General features: G+C 45.6%; 2 protein-coding genes across 10 annotated transcripts in view; both read right to left on the reverse strand.

Moving 5' to 3' along the window:
• NUP210L (nucleoporin 210 like) overlaps positions 1–12648 on the reverse strand; it is a 100177-nt gene extending 87529 nt beyond the window's left edge. Inside the window, exons 1-5 of the mRNA XM_056122801.1 lie at positions 12449–12648; positions 10320–10456; positions 5984–6115; positions 3727–3820; positions 1356–1506 (exon numbers count right to left, since the gene is read on the reverse strand). Coding sequence (XP_055978776.1) covers positions 1356–1506; positions 3727–3820; positions 5984–6115; positions 10320–10456; positions 12449–12648 — 714 coding nt within the window. The remainder of the gene's footprint in view (positions 1–1355; positions 1507–3726; positions 3821–5983; positions 6116–10319; positions 10457–12448) is intronic.
• A 1435-nt stretch (positions 12649–14083) lies between these two features.
• TPM3 (tropomyosin 3) overlaps positions 14084–17881 on the reverse strand; it is a 35529-nt gene continuing 31731 nt past the window's right edge. For 6 of the 9 annotated variants that reach the window (XM_056122971.1, XM_056122972.1, XM_056122979.1 and 3 more), the window contains one exon: positions 14084–15727. In XM_056122971.1, coding sequence (XP_055978946.1) covers positions 15645–15727 — 83 coding nt within the window. In that variant the 3' untranslated portion in view covers positions 14084–15644. Of the gene's footprint in view, positions 15728–16616; positions 16886–17881 lie in introns of those variants that run through there. The other 3 variants (XM_056122975.1, XM_056122982.1, XM_056122980.1) reach the window with 3 other exon arrangements.

The raw sequence follows: 17881 nt of genomic DNA on the forward strand, positions 1-17881 counted from the left end.
TGACTGTCCAATGGCCTCTGGAGGATGGCGGCCACCGAGCCACCAGGGGGAACAGGTCAAAGCATGAACTCTATTCCCAACTGGGTGGCCTAGCGCCAGTAGCCTACAGTGGGGACCGGACGCATTTCTGCCAAAAACCACTCGGTTCCGAGATTTGTTTCTGAGTCTCTTGGATCATGGCTGTTAAGCAGCTTGATCAGGAGCCAGAGAGGCTGTTTGTGGGTGGCGACTCGGGGTCTTGTTGGAGCGGGAAGGAAAGGGCCGGCGCCACCCCCATCCCATGAAGCCCCGCATGTCTCGTCACAGCAGGCCCAAACCTGACTGTCCAATGGCCTCTGGAGGATGGTGGCCACCAAGCTGCCAAGGGAGAGCAGGTGGTGGGACAGCACCCTTTCTCCCTTGGGGAAAGTGTGGCCCGGTGACAGTAACCTATTGCGGGGACTGGACACATTTCTGCCAAAAGTTGCTGGGTTCCGAGATTTGTTTCTGAGTCTCTTGGATCATGGCCATTAAGCAGTTTGATCAGGAACCAGAGAGGCCTTGCCTCCAATTATATAGCTGAGCTGGAGGTGGTTTGTAGGTGTGTCTTCACAAATCTAACTTTTGGCCATTTATTTTCCTCATAAACTAGGCCCCAAGTTGTTGGGGTCTGGCCAAAGGCACAGCAGCAATTTGGGGGTATCTGGAAGTATGAAGGCGCCATCAGGTTGCTGATGCACTAGCCTCACAGGTAGAGACTGACCTGCTGGTGGCACCATACCCCCAACAAGTTTGCATTTTTTTTAAAAAAATGTTTTGCTGGAATATACCCAGCAGTGCTCAGGGCTGACTCCTGTCTCTGCACTCAGGGATCACTCCAGGTGGCTTGGGTAACCATATGGTATGCCAGGGATTGAACCCAGGTCAGGGCTGGGTGCAAGGCAAGCGCTTACCCACTGTACTATCACTCCTCCTCCAATTGTTTTTGTTTTGTTTTGCTTCGTTTTTATTTTTTCAAACATTCACTACTCAAATGACTTTTTCAACTAAATGACCAACTTTGATCCAAATCAAATCAAGCAGAGGGCTTCTATTTAAGGTAAATATAATAAACTATATTTCTATGGGCAAGATGATGGCTAGGGAGATAGCTCAAGACAGAGATGCATGCTGCATACACAGGGACCTGAGTTCTATACCTGGCACATGACTGGTGGCCCCCAGCATTGCCAAGCAGCACTACACTCCATGGCCTGAGCACTGAATCCTCTAGTCCATTCCAGTGGCCAAGGATCACTAACAGTGGTACCCAGGTCCCCTGATCACTGCTTGGGAAGCCTCCTCCCCCTCAAATGAGAATTTATAGCACTTTTTACCTTATAAAAGGATTCATGAATTCGAACTTTTACAATAGCAGCACCAGTTCTAATCCCAGACACCAAGATCATATCTCCTTGTTTCTCTTCTTTTTCCATATTTACTATGTATACTGGGGGAGAATACTCTGCTTCAGAGTATTTCAGAATCCTAAAGAAATAAAATAAAGTTTGTTTCTATTAAAATCAAATAATTATTCTTCTTCTAGAATGACCTGAGCTATTTTAAACGTTCTCTTCAGTGTCTATGCGATTAAAGGTCTTCCATTTTGTTTTCCACAAGGACTGGATAGAAAAGGAATGTGTGTTCCTTGATAAAAATGTGGGACTAATAGCTGGATTGTCTGAGAGCTATTTCCTGCTACTGAAGACAGATCCATACTATTATCCCACTCACTGTATGCAGATAATTTAAACAATAAAATGCCAGCAGGGAAGTGGCTCAGCTATAATGGACATGTCTTGAGAACTGGGTTCTTGGGTTCCATCTATGGCAGTAAAAACAAAAATCAAAACACATACGAGAGCCAGAGAGATCGAACAGAGGTTAAGTTGCTTGCCTTGCACATGGCAAACTCAGCTGGATCCCTAACACTGCATGGTCCTCTAAGCACCACCAAGAGAGACCCCAGTACTGTCCAGGTGTAGCCATAAGCTCTCACCCTACCAATAAAATAAACTGTAAGAAGACATACCTGGATCAAATAATTGTATAGCCCGGCAATCAAGAACTCTTCTTTAATGGCTCAAATTAAGCTATCATGTAAGTCTCTACATTAACCATAATTCATGTGTTCTATCAAAGATATTTCTATTTAGCAAATGTATATGTTTCCCAAAAAGATCAGACAGCAGGCTTATAAAAATCCATTTGATTAGCTGGTGTTCAGTTTGCCACAAAAATGCCTCTTTAAAAGTCAGGTAGTGGGGAGTACGGTGCTGCCAGCAGGTCAACCTGTACCTGTGGGGCGAGTGCACCAGAAGCCTGATGGTGCCTTCAGAGTTCCTGATACCCCAAAATTGCCACTATGCATTTGGCTGGACCCCAACAACTCGTATTCAAATTTCCTGAGAAATTCAACGGCCAAAAGTTAGGTATGTGGGAGCCACGCCCACAAACTTCTTTTGGCTCAGCTATACAAGCTCATTTATTGGCCTTGCTTCAGAGACCCATAAATGAATCTCTAAAGAGATCAAAAGTCACAGTTAATCTTGAACCCACGCAAGGATGAACGAACCAGGGTAAATTGGATGCAGGAAGGGGGGTGATGGGTTAGCCTGGAGTCTACCCAAGGAGATCTCCCAGCAGCTGCTTGCTCCCACAGTTCAAAATTGCTGCCATGGCCCCAGCCAGACTCCACTGTTTCAAGACAGACCTTACCCAGATATTAACCTGTTGAAAATTTGGATATGCGGGTTTTGTGACTGAAATCTCCAGACTTTCTCAGAGTTGAGATGGGCTACTTCCCTCCACTTCCCTATACTCCTTGGAAGCACCAGCAGTCACCCCCACAAACCAGCTCCAGCGCCACCATGTAAGATCTACTGGCCTTGCTTCAGAGACCCATAAATAAATCTTTAGAGATCAAAAGTCGCTGTTAATCTCAGTCCCGCGCAAGGCTGAACAGACTGGGGTAAATCAGAGTGGGGGTGGGTCAGCCTGGTGTCCACCCAAGCAGAGCCCCCAGCAGTTGCTTGCTTCCACAATCCAAAAGCACTGCCAAGCCCCCGGCCTGACTCCACCATCTCAGGACAGACTTCGCAGAGATATAATCTGCTGAAAATTAAAATTTGAGTATGCAGGTTTTATGGCTGAAATTTCCAGGTTTTCTCGGGGTCAGGATGGGCTACCATCCTCTACCCCCTGTACTTTCAGAAGCCTCAGCAGTCACATCCATACCCCAAAGCTGCTACCCAGTTAAAAGCTACTCCAGCCTTACTATCTGGATAAAAATACTGAATGCCCTGAACAAACAAGATGGCCTCTTAGTAATTGTACTGCAAACCATAATGTACAAAAGGAAAAGGAGAGAGAGAGAGAAAGAAAAAAAGTGCCTGCCCTAGAGGTAGGCAGGGGGTGAGAGGTGGGGAGGTGGGGGATGGTTTCCAGGAAATGGGGACATTAGTGGTGGGAAATGTACACTGGTGGAGGGAGGGATGGGTGTTGATTATTGTATGACTGAAACCCAATCATGAACAGTTTGTGATGGTCTATCTCATGCATAATCAATAAAAAAAATTTAAAAAGCTATTGTGGAGTTCATGCCTGCTTCAGTCAGTTTAATCAGTAGTTAAATAAGTAGCATTACTCCTACATTAAAAAATAATAATAAATAAAAGTCAGGTGGTTTACATTTGGTTTGAAGGTTACCTAATTTTGCTAGATAGTTGTTCTCTGGCTGACTCGTTATCCTGGGCAATGCTCCACTCAAAAATCATTCCTGCCAAACTACTAAAAGTATTTCCTGCAGAAGTAAGTCAAAACAGAAAAGATTAAATCACATATTCAAAAATATACATGTATCTTTAACAAGAGAAGAAAATTTAGTTAGAAAATTATTTTTAGGCTTTGTTCAATAACAAATATAAACACTATTATTAGTGAATTAAAACACATATAATCAGGGTGGGACATGTAGCTTAGCAGTAAAGCACTTGCCTTGTATATGTGAGACTCTGAGTTCAGTCTGCGGCCACACACACACACACACACACACACACACACACACTCACAATTATCAGAAAGATGCCTACAGAAAGAAATGCTGTTCCTGCATAAACTCTGAAAGTAAAAAGGTCAAGATGACTAACTAGAGAATGGCCAAAAATGATGCCATTTTCTCTGCTTCTTTCAACATAAAGGCCACCTATACGCTTATTTCACAGATGACAAGCATCCGTTAAATCCTGGTCAATTTGACAAACATTTTCACAAGAATTACATTCCAGTATGAATCTAATTCATTAGCTTTTCTGGTAAAAAAAAATTACCATTAGGCCAGAGAGAGCTCAATAGGCTTTGCATGCCAGAATTCTGGGTTCTATCCCAGGCACAGCATGGTCCTCTGTGTACTGTCAGAGGTGACCCCTGAGCACTGAGCCAGATGTGGCCCCAAACAAATCCAAACAAAAAGTTTGCCTTCACTAAATCATTCATGGAGAAAGAATCAGCAATGGAAATATAAATTTACAACTTTTGAGTAGAATGTATATTTTGCATGTAAAAACACCCTGTTGGTCCCATAAGCCAGATACTTCCCATTTTCCCTAAAATGAAAAAGGGATAATCAATTAAATATTTTAAATACCACAACCAAATATAGCATACTCAATATAAAATTAGTCTCAAGAAATATGTACTTAAAATTCAAAAATGTGGGGCTGGAGAAATTTTACAGGGCTTAAGGCACTTCCCTTGCATCATCCTGTTTGACTCTTTTGGAATCCCCCAATACCACATATAATCCTACAAGCACTCTTAGGGGTCACTTTTGAGCACAGAGCCAGAAATAGGCCCTGAGCACAGGTGTAACCTAGTCCTTGCACCCAAATAATAAATTTGTAAAACCTGGGATGGGGAGATAGCACAAAGGACTGGAGCATGTACTTTGCATTTGGGAGTCCTAGACTGTATCCCTATCACCATATGTTTCCTTGAGCACTGTTGGGAGTCACCCACAAGCATCACCAGCATAGGACAAATGAAAAACAAAAAAAAAATTGTAGGAACTGGAGAGTTGTCAGAGTTAAGGCATCTGCCTTCCATGCATCTAGACCTGGTCTGAATCCTTGGCACCACATATGATTTTCCCGAGTACTACCAGGAGTCACTCCTGAGCAGAAAGCCAGGAATAGCATCTTAGTTTGTGGCCCAATGACCAAAAAAAAAGAAAAAAGAAATTACAAAACTTTCCATAGGTACATTTAATTCTTCTGGACTATAAGGAGTAGACTGATCAAATTAGAGCTAGCAATAACTTCTAAACCATGACCTTTTTCTAGTGTTTGGGCCACACCTAACAATATTTAATGGCTCCTCTCAGTTTTCTCTGGTTAGAGGCTGCCCCAAGTAGTGCTTGAGGTCAGAGATCAACCCAGACCTCCACACAAAGCATGTATCTGCTCAGCCCAGTGATTTCTCTGGCCTCTCAAAATGTTTGTTTGTTTTCAAAAAAATGCTTTTCATTGCTGATTATTGGCAGCTCAGTGACATAAGGAAATTTCCAAGATTAGCAACAATACAGTAGAAATTTTATGAAAGTAAAAGCTAATCCATTTGTACTCGTATGTATTTATTACTCATGTAACCAAGACTTAGATGAGAAAATAAATATTCCCAATCTACTTTTATCTCTCAAGCGGCTTTTCCCAAGTACTAAACACAAAGGAGCATTAATTTGGGGCTGGAGAGATAGTGCAGTGGGTACGACACTTGTCTTGCATGTGGCCAATAAGGTTTGATCCCTGGTAACCCCTATATGGTCTCAAGCCCTGCCACGAGTGATCCCTGAGCTCAGAGCCAAAATAATCTCTGGGCACTGTTGGGTGTAGGCCCCAAACAAAAACAAACAAAACAAAAACATTATTTAATTTTACGTAATTTTGTTGAGTCCTCTGAGGCTCTTTACCTTCTGCATCCAATGCCCTCACCATAAGTTCCAGTGGTGAATCATCTACATAGAGCTCCCTGGCTCGTGATACAATTTCGATGCTGTCTATTACGTCAACTCTGACATCACAGCGCAGTTCATGGTCAGTCACTGCAATGATTACAAAACTGAGAATTCAGTGGGTCATGAATTGTTACAAACATTAGTAAGGAAGCTTATTCTAAATTTATGGGAGGGAAAATTCTTTTAACTGTTACTTTCAACCTGTGGAACAAAATGGCATATGAGTCTCTATTTATGAGCCTGGAGACTAGGTCAGAGGGATAGTATAACAAGCAGAGTGCTTGCCATACATCCAACCAAGCCAAGTTCAAATATCTGATACCACATATGGACTCTCAAGCACCTCCAGGAGTGACCCCTGAGCACAGGCAGCTATACTCCCCCTTCCCCCCCACAAAAACAAAACAAAAGAGTAGACACAGTTCCCCAAACATTAATCTATAAAAATATTTTCATTCATGTATGAAAAAAATGAGAAAAATAAGATTTTTTATGTAGTAATAAAATTGAATGTACTCAATTTATTTTTATTTTGGAACCACACCCAGTAGTGATCAGAGTTTACTCCTGGTTCTGTGCTCAGGGATCACTTCTGGCGGTGCTCAGAGGACCACATTGGGTACTGGGGATCAAACCTGGGTCACTCACGTGCAAGGCAAACTATCCATTGTACTATCCATTGTACTATCACTCTGACCTCAAATGTATTCAGTCTAAAAGGATATTTGATTCCAGGGGCTGAAGAGATAGTACAGTCGGCAAAGGGCTTTCTTGCATGCAACTGACCCAGGCTTGATCCCCATACAAGGTCCCCTGAACACTACCAGATGTGGTTTCCCAAGAAAATGGCCTCAGTGCATGCAAGGACAGTGCTTTTCCACTGAGAGACATACCCAGCACTACACTCTTTTAACTATAGTCCATGCTGGAGGCCAGAAAGAGGTATTATTGCCAGTATGATGCTCTCTCTGCATGCGATCAATCCGGGCTTGATCCCCGGCATCCCTGAGCACCACCAGGAGTGATTCATGAACTCAGCGTTGGAGTAACCCGAAGCATTTCTGGTGTGGCTGCCCCACCCCCCCAAAAAAAAGTCTCTCCTAACAGTTTACTGTGTGATAGAATACTGTCTATATAGCTGCTCCATTCTGCTGCTGAAATTATACCTTTTACTTTCAGCTTTCAGCTTTAGGGCTGGAGCGATAGCACAGCGGGTAGGGCGTTCGCCTTACAAGCGGCCAACATGGCCGACCCGAGTTTGATTCCTCCGCCCCTCTCGGAGAGCCCGGCAAGCTACTGAGAGTATTCGATATGCCAGACACAGTAACAACAAAGTCTCCAATGGAGACGTTACTGGGCCCGCTCGAGCAAATCGACGATCAACGGGAGGGCCTTTACCTTTACCTTTACCTTACTTTCAGCTTTACCTACAAGAAAGAAAACGTTAAGTAACTACCAATTTAATAGTAAAATTGCCAGTTAATATCTGAGGCAAACTATTCCTAGCTGTGAATTTGTTTTTATAAAATTTTTTACAAAACGATTTTTTGCAATGCTAAGGATTGAACCCAGGGTCTCACGCATGCAAAGCAAGAATACAATCCTTGCCCTTACAGAATTTTAAAAATCAGAGCTGAATAGTGGACATAATACAGGTAAATGCCCCCCTCCCCAAACTTCCCCCCCCCCACAAGGCAAAAAGCTAAAGAGAACAACAATAGGTCATTTCAGGAAAAACAATACTTCCTTTCACAAGAAGAATATAAACAGGATTAACTGTTCTAAAACTACTTCATCTTTGGGGCCAGAGCGATTGTACAATGGGTGGGGCATTTGCCTTGCATGTGGCAGACCTGGGTACAATCCCTGGCTTCCCATATGGTCCCCTGATCCAGCCAGGAGTGATCTCTGAGCATAGAACTAGGAAGTAAGTCCTGAGCATCACGAGGAGTGACCAAAAACAAAGAAAAACACTAAAAAAAAAAAAAAAAACCTAAAAGCACTTCATATTTATAGAAAAGGGATCAAAAAAGTAAATACTGAGTTGAGTGTGGAGTCTCTCACTGTCAGAGAAAGAATTTACATAATTAATTTTAAAGGTTAGGGGCTGAGGAAATAGCTTAAAAGGCTGAAGTCACATGCCTTAACGCAGAAGACCCAGACTTTTTTTTCTTTTTGGGGTCACACCCGGCAATGCACAGGGGTTACTCCTGGCTTTGCACTCAGGAATTACTCCTGGCGGTGCTCAGGGGACCATATAGAATGCTGGAAATCAAACCTGGGTCTGCCACGTGCAAGGCAAACGTCCTGTGCTATCACTCCAGCCCAGAAGACCCAGACTTGATCCCCTTGTACCACATGGTTCTTTGAGTATCACCCAGAGTGACCCTAAATACTGAGCTGTGAATTGTTCCTGTGAATGGGCCAAAAGCCCCCCTCTCACAACCCATACACACACACGCACACACACACACACACACACACACGAAGGTTATGGACACAGGAGATGGCTCAAAGGGCTGTAGTGCATGTTTTGCATGCTGAAGCCTCAGGTTCGAACCCTGGCACCTCATGGCTTCTGCCGGTTCCTCCTCTGAGCCTTGCACAAGACTGGCCTGGGTTTGATCCCCAGCAACACATATCGTTCTCCAAGCCCTGCAGGAGTGTCCCCTGAGCACAGATCCACGAGTAAACCTTGAGCACATGTAGGTGTGATCCCAAACAAAACAAAGGAAGCAGTGATACTACAGTATAAATGAAGTCTTAAAATTAAAATCCAGATTTTGGTTCCTGAATTTAGTTCTCTTAACAAAAATAACTTGTATCCCGTAAAGATGCTGATGGTGAAATATAAGTGGAAATCCGCTCATCTTGTAATGATAAAAAGGAAGAGGGGTCAGAGAAATAGTAGAGGAGATAAGGCTCTTGCCCTGGACACACCTGACCCTGGTTCAATTCCAGGTACTACATATAATCTGGACCCCAAGCACCACTTTGGTGAGCACTGCTGAGCATGGCCCAAAGGGGGAAAAAAAGCGGGAGAGAGAGAAATTGACTTTTTTGGTATGGTGTCAGGAATTGAACCCAGTTCTCATACCTCCAAAACTTACTAGTGAGTCACATCCGAAGTCCCCGTGATTGTTTAACTAAGATGGAGACAAATCCGAAGAACACATAACATGACTTTTTCTGTCTGTTGATATTTTGCGGGCAGTATCAGGTGGTGCTTAGGACTTACGCCTACCTCTGAACTCAGGTCCTAGAAATGTTCAGAGGACCTTATGCAGTGCTGGAAATTAAACCCAGGTTGGCTGTGTGCCAGACAAGGACCTACTATCTTTCAGGACCTTCCCAAACTTGAACATGTATAAAAATCCTCAGAGAGCTTGTTCAGAGATCATTGTGGAGTGCCAGGGATCAAATCTCAGGTGAACTGTGTGCAAAGCAAGAGCGCTACCTGCTATACTATCTCTCCAGAGCCTAAATTTACATTTTTGGGTTGGATTTTGTTTGTTCTCTTGTTTTGGGGCCACATGCTGTGATGCTCAGGAGTTATTCCTGGCTCTGTGCTCAGGAGTCTCTCCTGGCGGTGCTCAGGGACCATATAGGTACAGAGGACCAAACCTGGATCGGCAGCAGCTACAATGCAAGCTGCCCTTCCCATCGTCGTATCACTCCAGCCCACCAATTTCACTTGTCTAACAAGCTTGTCTAATAAGCTCCTAGGCGATGCTGTTGATACTGGTCCACAGACCACAATTTGGAAAGTACTGGTGCTATTTTCTTTACTTTTGTACTTTATGGGACATACCTGTTGATTCTCAGGGTTCACCCCTAGATCTGTGCTCCAGGGTCATTCCCAGTGTTGCTCGGGGGACCTTGTGGTGCTGGGGATCAAACACAGGTTTCCCCTATGGACAGCATGCACTCACTCAGCCCTCTGTCTCCCTAGTCCAAAGAAATACTAGGTTTTTTGGGTTCTTTTGTTTTTTGGGCCACACCTACCTATGCTCAGGGCTTACTCTCGGCAGAGCTATGGGAACCATATGTGGTGCCAAGGATAGAACTTTAGGTGTGCTGCATGCAAGGCAAGTACCCCTGTATTAGGACTCTGCCTTGGACAATTTTTTTAACCTCATTATTTGAAGTCAACATATCTTGTTAACTGTTTACACAAAATATCTTATTCTACTAGATGAAACATACTTAGACATTTATGATTCTATTTATTTTGCCAGACTACTTATTTGGCTAGTTAAAAGAGTATACAGTGCATTTTCCCTCAACATACCTATCTCTCGAGCAAGAATAATACTGCTGACGCGAATTGGCTGGGTGGATTCAGCAATAAGTGTAGCTTTTTGGGAACATAAGGTACCGTTTTCATATAAAGGTTCAACAGTTACTGCGTCATGATGGGTAGAATGCCTGCCAGAACAAAGTTCTTAAGAGTATGAAATTAAAATAGGGGTTAAAATTGGGACCAGAGTGATAGTACAGTGGGTAGAGTGCTTGCATTGCATGCAGACAACCCATGTTTGATTTTGGCACTCCAAATGGTCCTCTCAGCACCACCAGGAAGTGATTTTTGGGTACAGAGTCAGGAATAACCCCAGAGCATCACCAGGTGTGGCCTCCAAACCAAATATATATATATAGAATATATATGTGTATATATCACTGTCACTGTCCTCCCGTTGTTCATCGATTTGCTCGAGCGGGCCCAGTAACATCTCCATTGTGACAACTGTTACTGTGTTTGGCATATCGAATACGTCACGGGTAGCTTGCCAGGCTTTGCCGTGCAGGCGAGATACTCTTGGTAGCTTGCCGGGCTCTCTAAGAAGGGCGGAGGAATTAAACTAGGGTGGGCCATGATGGCTGCGTGCAAGACAAACGCCCTACCCGCTGTGCTATCGCTCCAGCCCATATGTATACACACACACACACACACACACACACACACACACACACGTTAAAATGAACTTTTTTGTTTTTGTTTTTTGGTGCCAGCTTGCACCCAGGACTTCATACAGTGAAGGCAGCAGCACTGAGCTACATCCCTGATCGAATATTAACTTTAGATAGACCAGTTTCAGCAGTCTTCTCATGTCACAGACTGCAGGCATATTTAAATGACACTCTAAAGCAGAAACACTGCTTTGGGAAACAAGATTTAAGTGGGAGAGACTTAAAATCTTTCCCCAATGATCCTTTGGGCAGTTACTGAAATATCACATTCCTTTCTCAATAATTAAAAATACGGTTGTTAATTCTGCTCTCAATACTTGAAATAAAACTGAGGGGCGAGGGAGAGAGCTCAAAGGTTGGAGAGCCTGTCTGGCCTGAGCTGGGCTCTGGATTCAATCCCTTACACAGAAGAGGAATGCAAGCAGGCCCCCCACCTTGAGAGCAATCCCCCCAAACAGAATAGATGTGTTCCCTTTAATGAGTGCTAGTAGCAGCCTCATTCTCTGGGCAATGAATTTGTATCAATCCCAGAGTTTGGTCATGAGCATGTAGGATAAAGAAATTGCCTACGTGTGTGCAAAACAAAGTAAAAATGAGTATTTGGGAACTGGATGGAAGAAATGGCTTTCACTGGGGCTGCGGTCAGGGAGAGGAGGCAACCTCAGCCACTGCCACACTGCACAGGGGCCATTCCAGACACCTCACTCACACCGTTTCCTACAACAGGAGGTGCCCTGATCATCAGTAACATTGTGAACCATGGCACCGGAGCGAATAAAATATCAAAACCAAATTTTTTTAAAAATCTGAGGGGGCTGGAGCAACAGCACAGCAGACAGATCACGCGAGCCTTGGCGCGGGGCCCCCAGGCTCAAACCCGGGCATCCCACAGGGTCCCTGGGGCAGGCTAGGAAGAATTCCCTAAGCGCAGAGCCAGGAGGAAGCTTTTCTTATTTTTTGCTTTTTGGGTGACACTCGGCAATGCACAGGGGTTACTCCTGGCTCTGCACTCAGGAATTACTCCTGGTGGTGCTCAGGGGACCATATGGGATGCTGGGAATCGAACCCACGTTGACCGTGTGCAAGGAAAACGCCCTACCCATTGTGCTATCACTCCAGCCCGCCAGGGGGGAAGCCCTGAACATGGCAAGGTATGCCCCCCACCCCCAAACAAAACAAAAATACATAAATGAAAGGTGAATTTCCACCCCACCATACCGCTGCCCCCCACTCCAGGACCCGTAGGGGGACACGCTGCAGGTGGACCATGCGCCCCTGGGCAGCGCCCACAGCACTCGGGCCTGAGGGTTGCCCCTCAACAGCGCTGTCCCTCCCGGAGTGGGGCAGGCAGCAGAGGGGAGCCCCCACAACTGGGGAGTGCAGCAACCTGCAACGTTCTGGGGCTGTGGCTGGGGTCTGAGGGGCCGCCGGCCCGGGACCGGCCCTCACCAAGTGTAACAGCCCCGCTGCGCCTCCAGAAGGAAGGGCACGCGGCCTGGCTCCCGGCCAAAGGGCAGCAAAACCTGAGGCACATTCAGTTTGTTGGCCGGAGTCCCCAGCAAAAAGAGCTGCAGCCATAGCAGGAGGCGGAGCAACGAACTACACACACAGGTGAAGCCTCGGCGCTTGGGTGCCTCGAACACCGTCATGGCGGCTGCCGGTCTGGCGTTCCAGCTCAACTCCGCAGTGTCCCTGGAGGCGGCAGCCAATCAGCACGCAGGATGTCAGCAGGGGGGAGGGACATGCCCCGCCCCCACCGCTGGGGATTGTGGGAAACCGGAGGTGAAGCCGTAGCACAAACCCTGCCACCAACCTGTATTCACTGTATAGCACTGTCCTCCTGTCGTTCATCAATTTGCTCCAGTGGGCCCAGTAATGTCTCCATTGTGAGACTTGTTACTGTGTTTGGCATATTGAATACGTCACTGGTAGCTTGCCAGGCTTTGCCCTGTGGGCATGATACTTTTGTTAGCTTGCAGGACTCTCCAAGAGGGGCGGAGGAATCGAACCCAGGTCAGCTGCGCTGGCCGTGTGCAAGGAAAACACTCTACCACTGAGCTATTGCTCCAGTCCTGAGGTAGCAGATTTTTTAAAAAAAAAAAAAATAAAACTTTAAAAGCAAAAAAAAAAAAATTTAAAAACAAAAATACTTTCCGTTTCTATCTTGAGGCCTAGCCAAAGGGGGAAAAAAGGTGCAGTAATTTCCAGTTAACATGGGCCTGTGCCTACAAATGGAAATTTTTTTTCCCAGTACATACAGCTGGGCATTGTCAAGGGATCTGCGTCATTTTTACTGGGAAGTCGACTCGTATCCAGCATGAAGGCGGGAGTACAGGAAATGCCAGGCACTGCCTCTCAAAGGCAGCTTTGAAAGCTCTCCTCTCACTCAGTCTGTCTCAGTGCATTTACCCTAGAACAACCCTTGTTAATTTCTTTCCTCCAACTGTCCAGCAAGCTATCAGATCAAAAATTGCCCCAGGGCAAATGACTGTAATCACACATAGGCATTGTTGTAGCTGTACAAGGGTATTGTAGAAATCCCTGATTGCTAAAAATTAACTTAGTTGGAAAACGTCAGTGCTAACTCTAAAGAGGCCCGTGTTAAATGAAGCTTTGCAAGGCCAGGTGCAAGGGGGCTGGGATGTGACTCAACAACAGATTGTATACCTTGATTATGAGGTTGTGGGTACTGTACCTGGTATCAAAATAACATTAAAATAACAAGAGGCTTGGCAGTGTGTTATTTCTGATCTTCATGGCTACCCTGACAATATATAAATCTTAATTTCATTTTATATATAAAACCAAATGGTTTTCTAGGAATTTCAGAGCTATAGCTTTTTGTTTCATTTTTGTGGGACCCCACCCAGCCATGCACTCAAAGGACCAACTGTGGTGCTGGGGACTGAACATGGTTCAGTTACCTGTAAGGCAAGCACTCTCCAGCTTCACCACAGCTAAGGTCCAAACCCAGTTTTGATCTGCCTCCAAAGTGTGTGACTCAAAATCCTAGGTCAGCAGCACTAATCCTGTGCCAGTGGAGAAAGTACCCTTGAATTAGTAAATGAAACTCAAGTAGGACTAAAGTTTGGAGGGACTGGTTCTTTATTTCAAAAAGACACATGTCAATTTTCAGTATCAAAACAGTTGCATTATTGGTTTCTTGGCCCAACTGGCCCCAATAGAGACCACACCAAAGGAGAGGGCATTTTAAGCCACGAAGCTGCGGGGTGGATGCACACTGAACAGACCTCACAGAACCTCACTAAAAAGGGGGGAGTTGGGTAAGAAGGAAAGGATGTTTTTAAAGACCACACTGCAAGCCCAGACCGGGTGGTCACTGTGCCCCAATCCTACAGAAGCAAAGTTTCAAAATAATATAAAAAGTTTTGTATATAAGCTATTCAAGATTTCTCCAGCACTAACCGATACAAAGCACAATGAGATGGCACTTTTAGAGACAGCAGCTTCAGACCCAGAAAAGGGCGATGAGATGAGTTTCATATGGCTAATCAGTGGCAATAACATTTTGTTTTTCTTTCAAGAATTCAGGAAAGCAAGTAAGTGGTCACTTCAACCTAAAAGAGCACATGATTCATTCCGCTAGGAAAGCAGAGGGAGATAGAACAAGGATTTGGTCCCGGGTTCTCACTATCTTGAGTCACTTCTTTTTCTTGTTTTGGGGGTTACACCTGGCTGTGCTCAGGGGACCATATGGGGGAGCGGGATCAGCTAGGTTGCAAGGCAAGTGCTTTACCCGCTGTACTTATATACCTCTATGGCCCCTTGAGTCACTTCACTGATTTAAAAATAAGAAAAAAGAAAAGAAAAAAGAAAGAAAGAAAAGTTGCCCAGAGATACCTTAAAGCTGGAAACCTAAACAGCACTTTCTCTTTTGGCTAACTCCTCCTGGAACCCCCTTTCCTTCAGTCTGGCTAGTGCTTGTACGCAGCACTGAGGTATCCCAGTGGCACCTTTTTCTGGACTGTGTATCTCTATAAGGCAGGGCCAGTCCTTTCCCTTCTCTACGGAGGGCAAAATGCAATCAGCTGAAAAGTTCCCTTCCAAAAGAGAAAAGATTAGACTGCTCTTCAAAACTCTGGAATGGGGCTAGAGAGATGGCACAGCGGGTAGGGCGTCTGCCTTGCACGCGGCCGACCCGGGTTCGATTCCCTGCATCCCATAATGGTCCCCTGAGCACTGCCAGGAGTAACTCCTGAGTGCAGAGCCAGGAGTAACCCCTGTGCATCGCTGGGTGTGACTCCCCCCCAAAAAAAGCAAAAAATAAAACAAAAAACTCTGGAATGACTTGGAATGTCTTACAAAAGCTTGCAACAACAAAAAAGGATAATTAAAAAATGTGTACATGACAACGTGCTTTTAAAGACACTTTGCATTGTGCTCACATTCCCTTAGATGTTGTTCCCAAAGGTGCTCTGCCTCTAATCCAAAGGGAATCTCTGGGGTAGAGGCGGAGACAGTTTGGCTGAAAACACAGCGGGGCTGGGGGTAGGGTAGGGGAGGGGCAGTGAGGGAGAAAGCAGCTTTCCAGTTAAAGATCAGCCCTCGGTGAAAGGTCAGCTTCCGGTGAGCTGGCCTCAGGCGGAGTCAGGGTTGAGGGAAGAGCGGCGGCAGGGCGGGGACTCTACATCTCATTCAGGTCCAGCAGAGTCTGGTCCAGCATCCTTTGTGTACAGAGGTGCTCCTCTTTGGTGCATTTCAGTTTATCTAGTGGGGGTAAAGGAAAGATGTCACACAAACCAGAAGGGCACTCCAAGTCCATTCAACCTCTGAGAGTTGTTCCTGCTGCAAGGAAGCGCAAACAGACTGAAGAGCTGCCCTCTCCAATGCGCCAGGAAGCTAGAGCATCCCTCAGTTTGCAAGGCCTCTGGCTTGCCTGCTCAAGTTGCAGGTAAGGTGCTGCCAGGGAAGAAAGGGAGCCGAGACTGAGAGGCCGTTTCCTCTTCCACCCACACCCAACCACTGCTTTCAACTTCCTCAGCGTGCAGAGAGGACAGGAGGCCCTTGTGCTGCACAGGCTTTCCTCACTAAGAAGGGAGAGAAATGGCTGGCGGGATGAAAGAACCCCCAGAGCTAAATTAGAGACTCTCTTAAGAAAACAAAGCAAGAATACTGCCCGAACGTGTTACATGTGCAAGCAAAATCTTGAGACTTTTGCAGTGCTGTAGCCTACCACCCTGTGATAAGAGTAACTTGCAATCACACCATGAACCAGGAAAAAGTGGCAAGAAGGGACGTGGCAGAAAGAAAACCAGCAGGTGAACATCAAGGAAAACCTACCCCGCAAGCCAAGCCCTCAGACTACTCTAGGGAGGTTGGAAAAGCACAAAGGGGTGGAGATACAGATCCACCCAAATCCTATTTGCTTTCCTTTCCCCCAGTCAAGAGGGTCCATTCCTGGCACCGCAGATGAAGCAGTTACACCGTCTTGCCAAGTCAGTTCTTTTATTGTTAGGAAACACCCATGCAAGTGAACATATCCTACAGTAAGTGCACAAGTGAAAGCGCAGCAACTAAGGAGGAAAGGGAAATGACACCAGAAAACACCCAGTTTTCACGCGAGAATCGCGAAAGTCCCTCCCTTCATTACCCATCAGCTCTTCAAAAGGAAACACAGTACTGACTGTCCCAATACAGTGTGGATAGGAAGTCAGCAATATTCTAACAGCCCCATTCAGCAGCAACTTGCAAAGGGCAAAACAGTCACTTCTAAAAAGACAATCAGCTTTTGGCTGGTGTCCAGTTCACTGGTGTGAGCAGTTAGCTCGGTTTATGGGCCCCGCCATCAGTCACACAGGTCATGCAGCGTTAGCTTCAGCTCATTAGCGAGCAGGCGGTTTCGCTCAAGTTGGCTGTAGAGGTGCTCTGTAGCAGCAGCAGAGGAGGGAAACAAGGAGAGGAGGAAAGAGGAGGAGAAAGAGAAAAAGGGAAGGTTAGTAGAGCTCCAGAAGTGAACTCTGAGACGTTCGTTCACATTACTGGGGTATGTGACATACATCTGTAAGGCGTGATGGATGCCAGGGAGATTCAGAAAAAGGGTGAGGATGAGTCAGTGCATTGGCAGAAAGACCAACAGAGGGATAAATAAGAAATTCAGACTGCCAGACTGGTAGGACAACATTCGCGGGAGGAAAACCATCTTCTTCACACTATTTATGCCCTGGACTGAGAAACCAAGTGAAGGATGCCCAAGAAAGGAAGAGTCAGCTAAGACATACATGTATATCGCAGTGTCTGAAAGGACTCCAAGTGAACACTTGACTTTTCTTCTCTAGAAGCATCAATAAGGCATTATGAATGTAGATGGGGCCAAAAGCCACTTAATCCTGTAGCTTTTTCCTTTTGTGAATTTTGGGTCACAGTTGGTGCTGCTGGAGGAAGCTGTCCCGGTAGTGCTTAGTGACCCTGTGGGTCCAGGGATCAAACCGAGGCATTCCACATGCAAGCAAAACCTGCAATGAGCCCTCTGGTTTTTGGGCCAAACCTGGCAGTGCTCAGGGCTTACTCCTGCCTTTGTGTTCAGGAATTACTCCTGGCATGACTGGGGGACCATTTGGGATGTTGGGGAGCAAAGCCGGGATTGAACCTGGGTCGGCCATGTGCAAAGTAATTAATGTCCTATCTACTATACTCTCTCCAGTCTCTGCCATCAGTCCTTTGAACTCTCCCTGGTCTAATACGATGTTTTCTAATGCTGCTTCTTTCAGTTGCTGGGTGACAGACTCATCAGAGTGGTCCCACCTATCAAGACTCAACCAGTTTTTGGAGCAGAGCAATAGTACAGCAGGTGCTCAAACAGAAGCAAACAAAAAACTCAACCCCTTTCTTTTGAAAATCCTCCAGAGGAGCCAGAGAGCTAAT

Source organism: Sorex fumeus, unplaced genomic scaffold, assembly GCF_029834395.1.
Source record: "Sorex fumeus unplaced genomic scaffold, SorFum_2.1 ptg000047l, whole genome shotgun sequence".
Lineage (NCBI taxonomy): Eukaryota > Metazoa > Chordata > Mammalia > Eulipotyphla > Soricidae > Sorex > Sorex fumeus.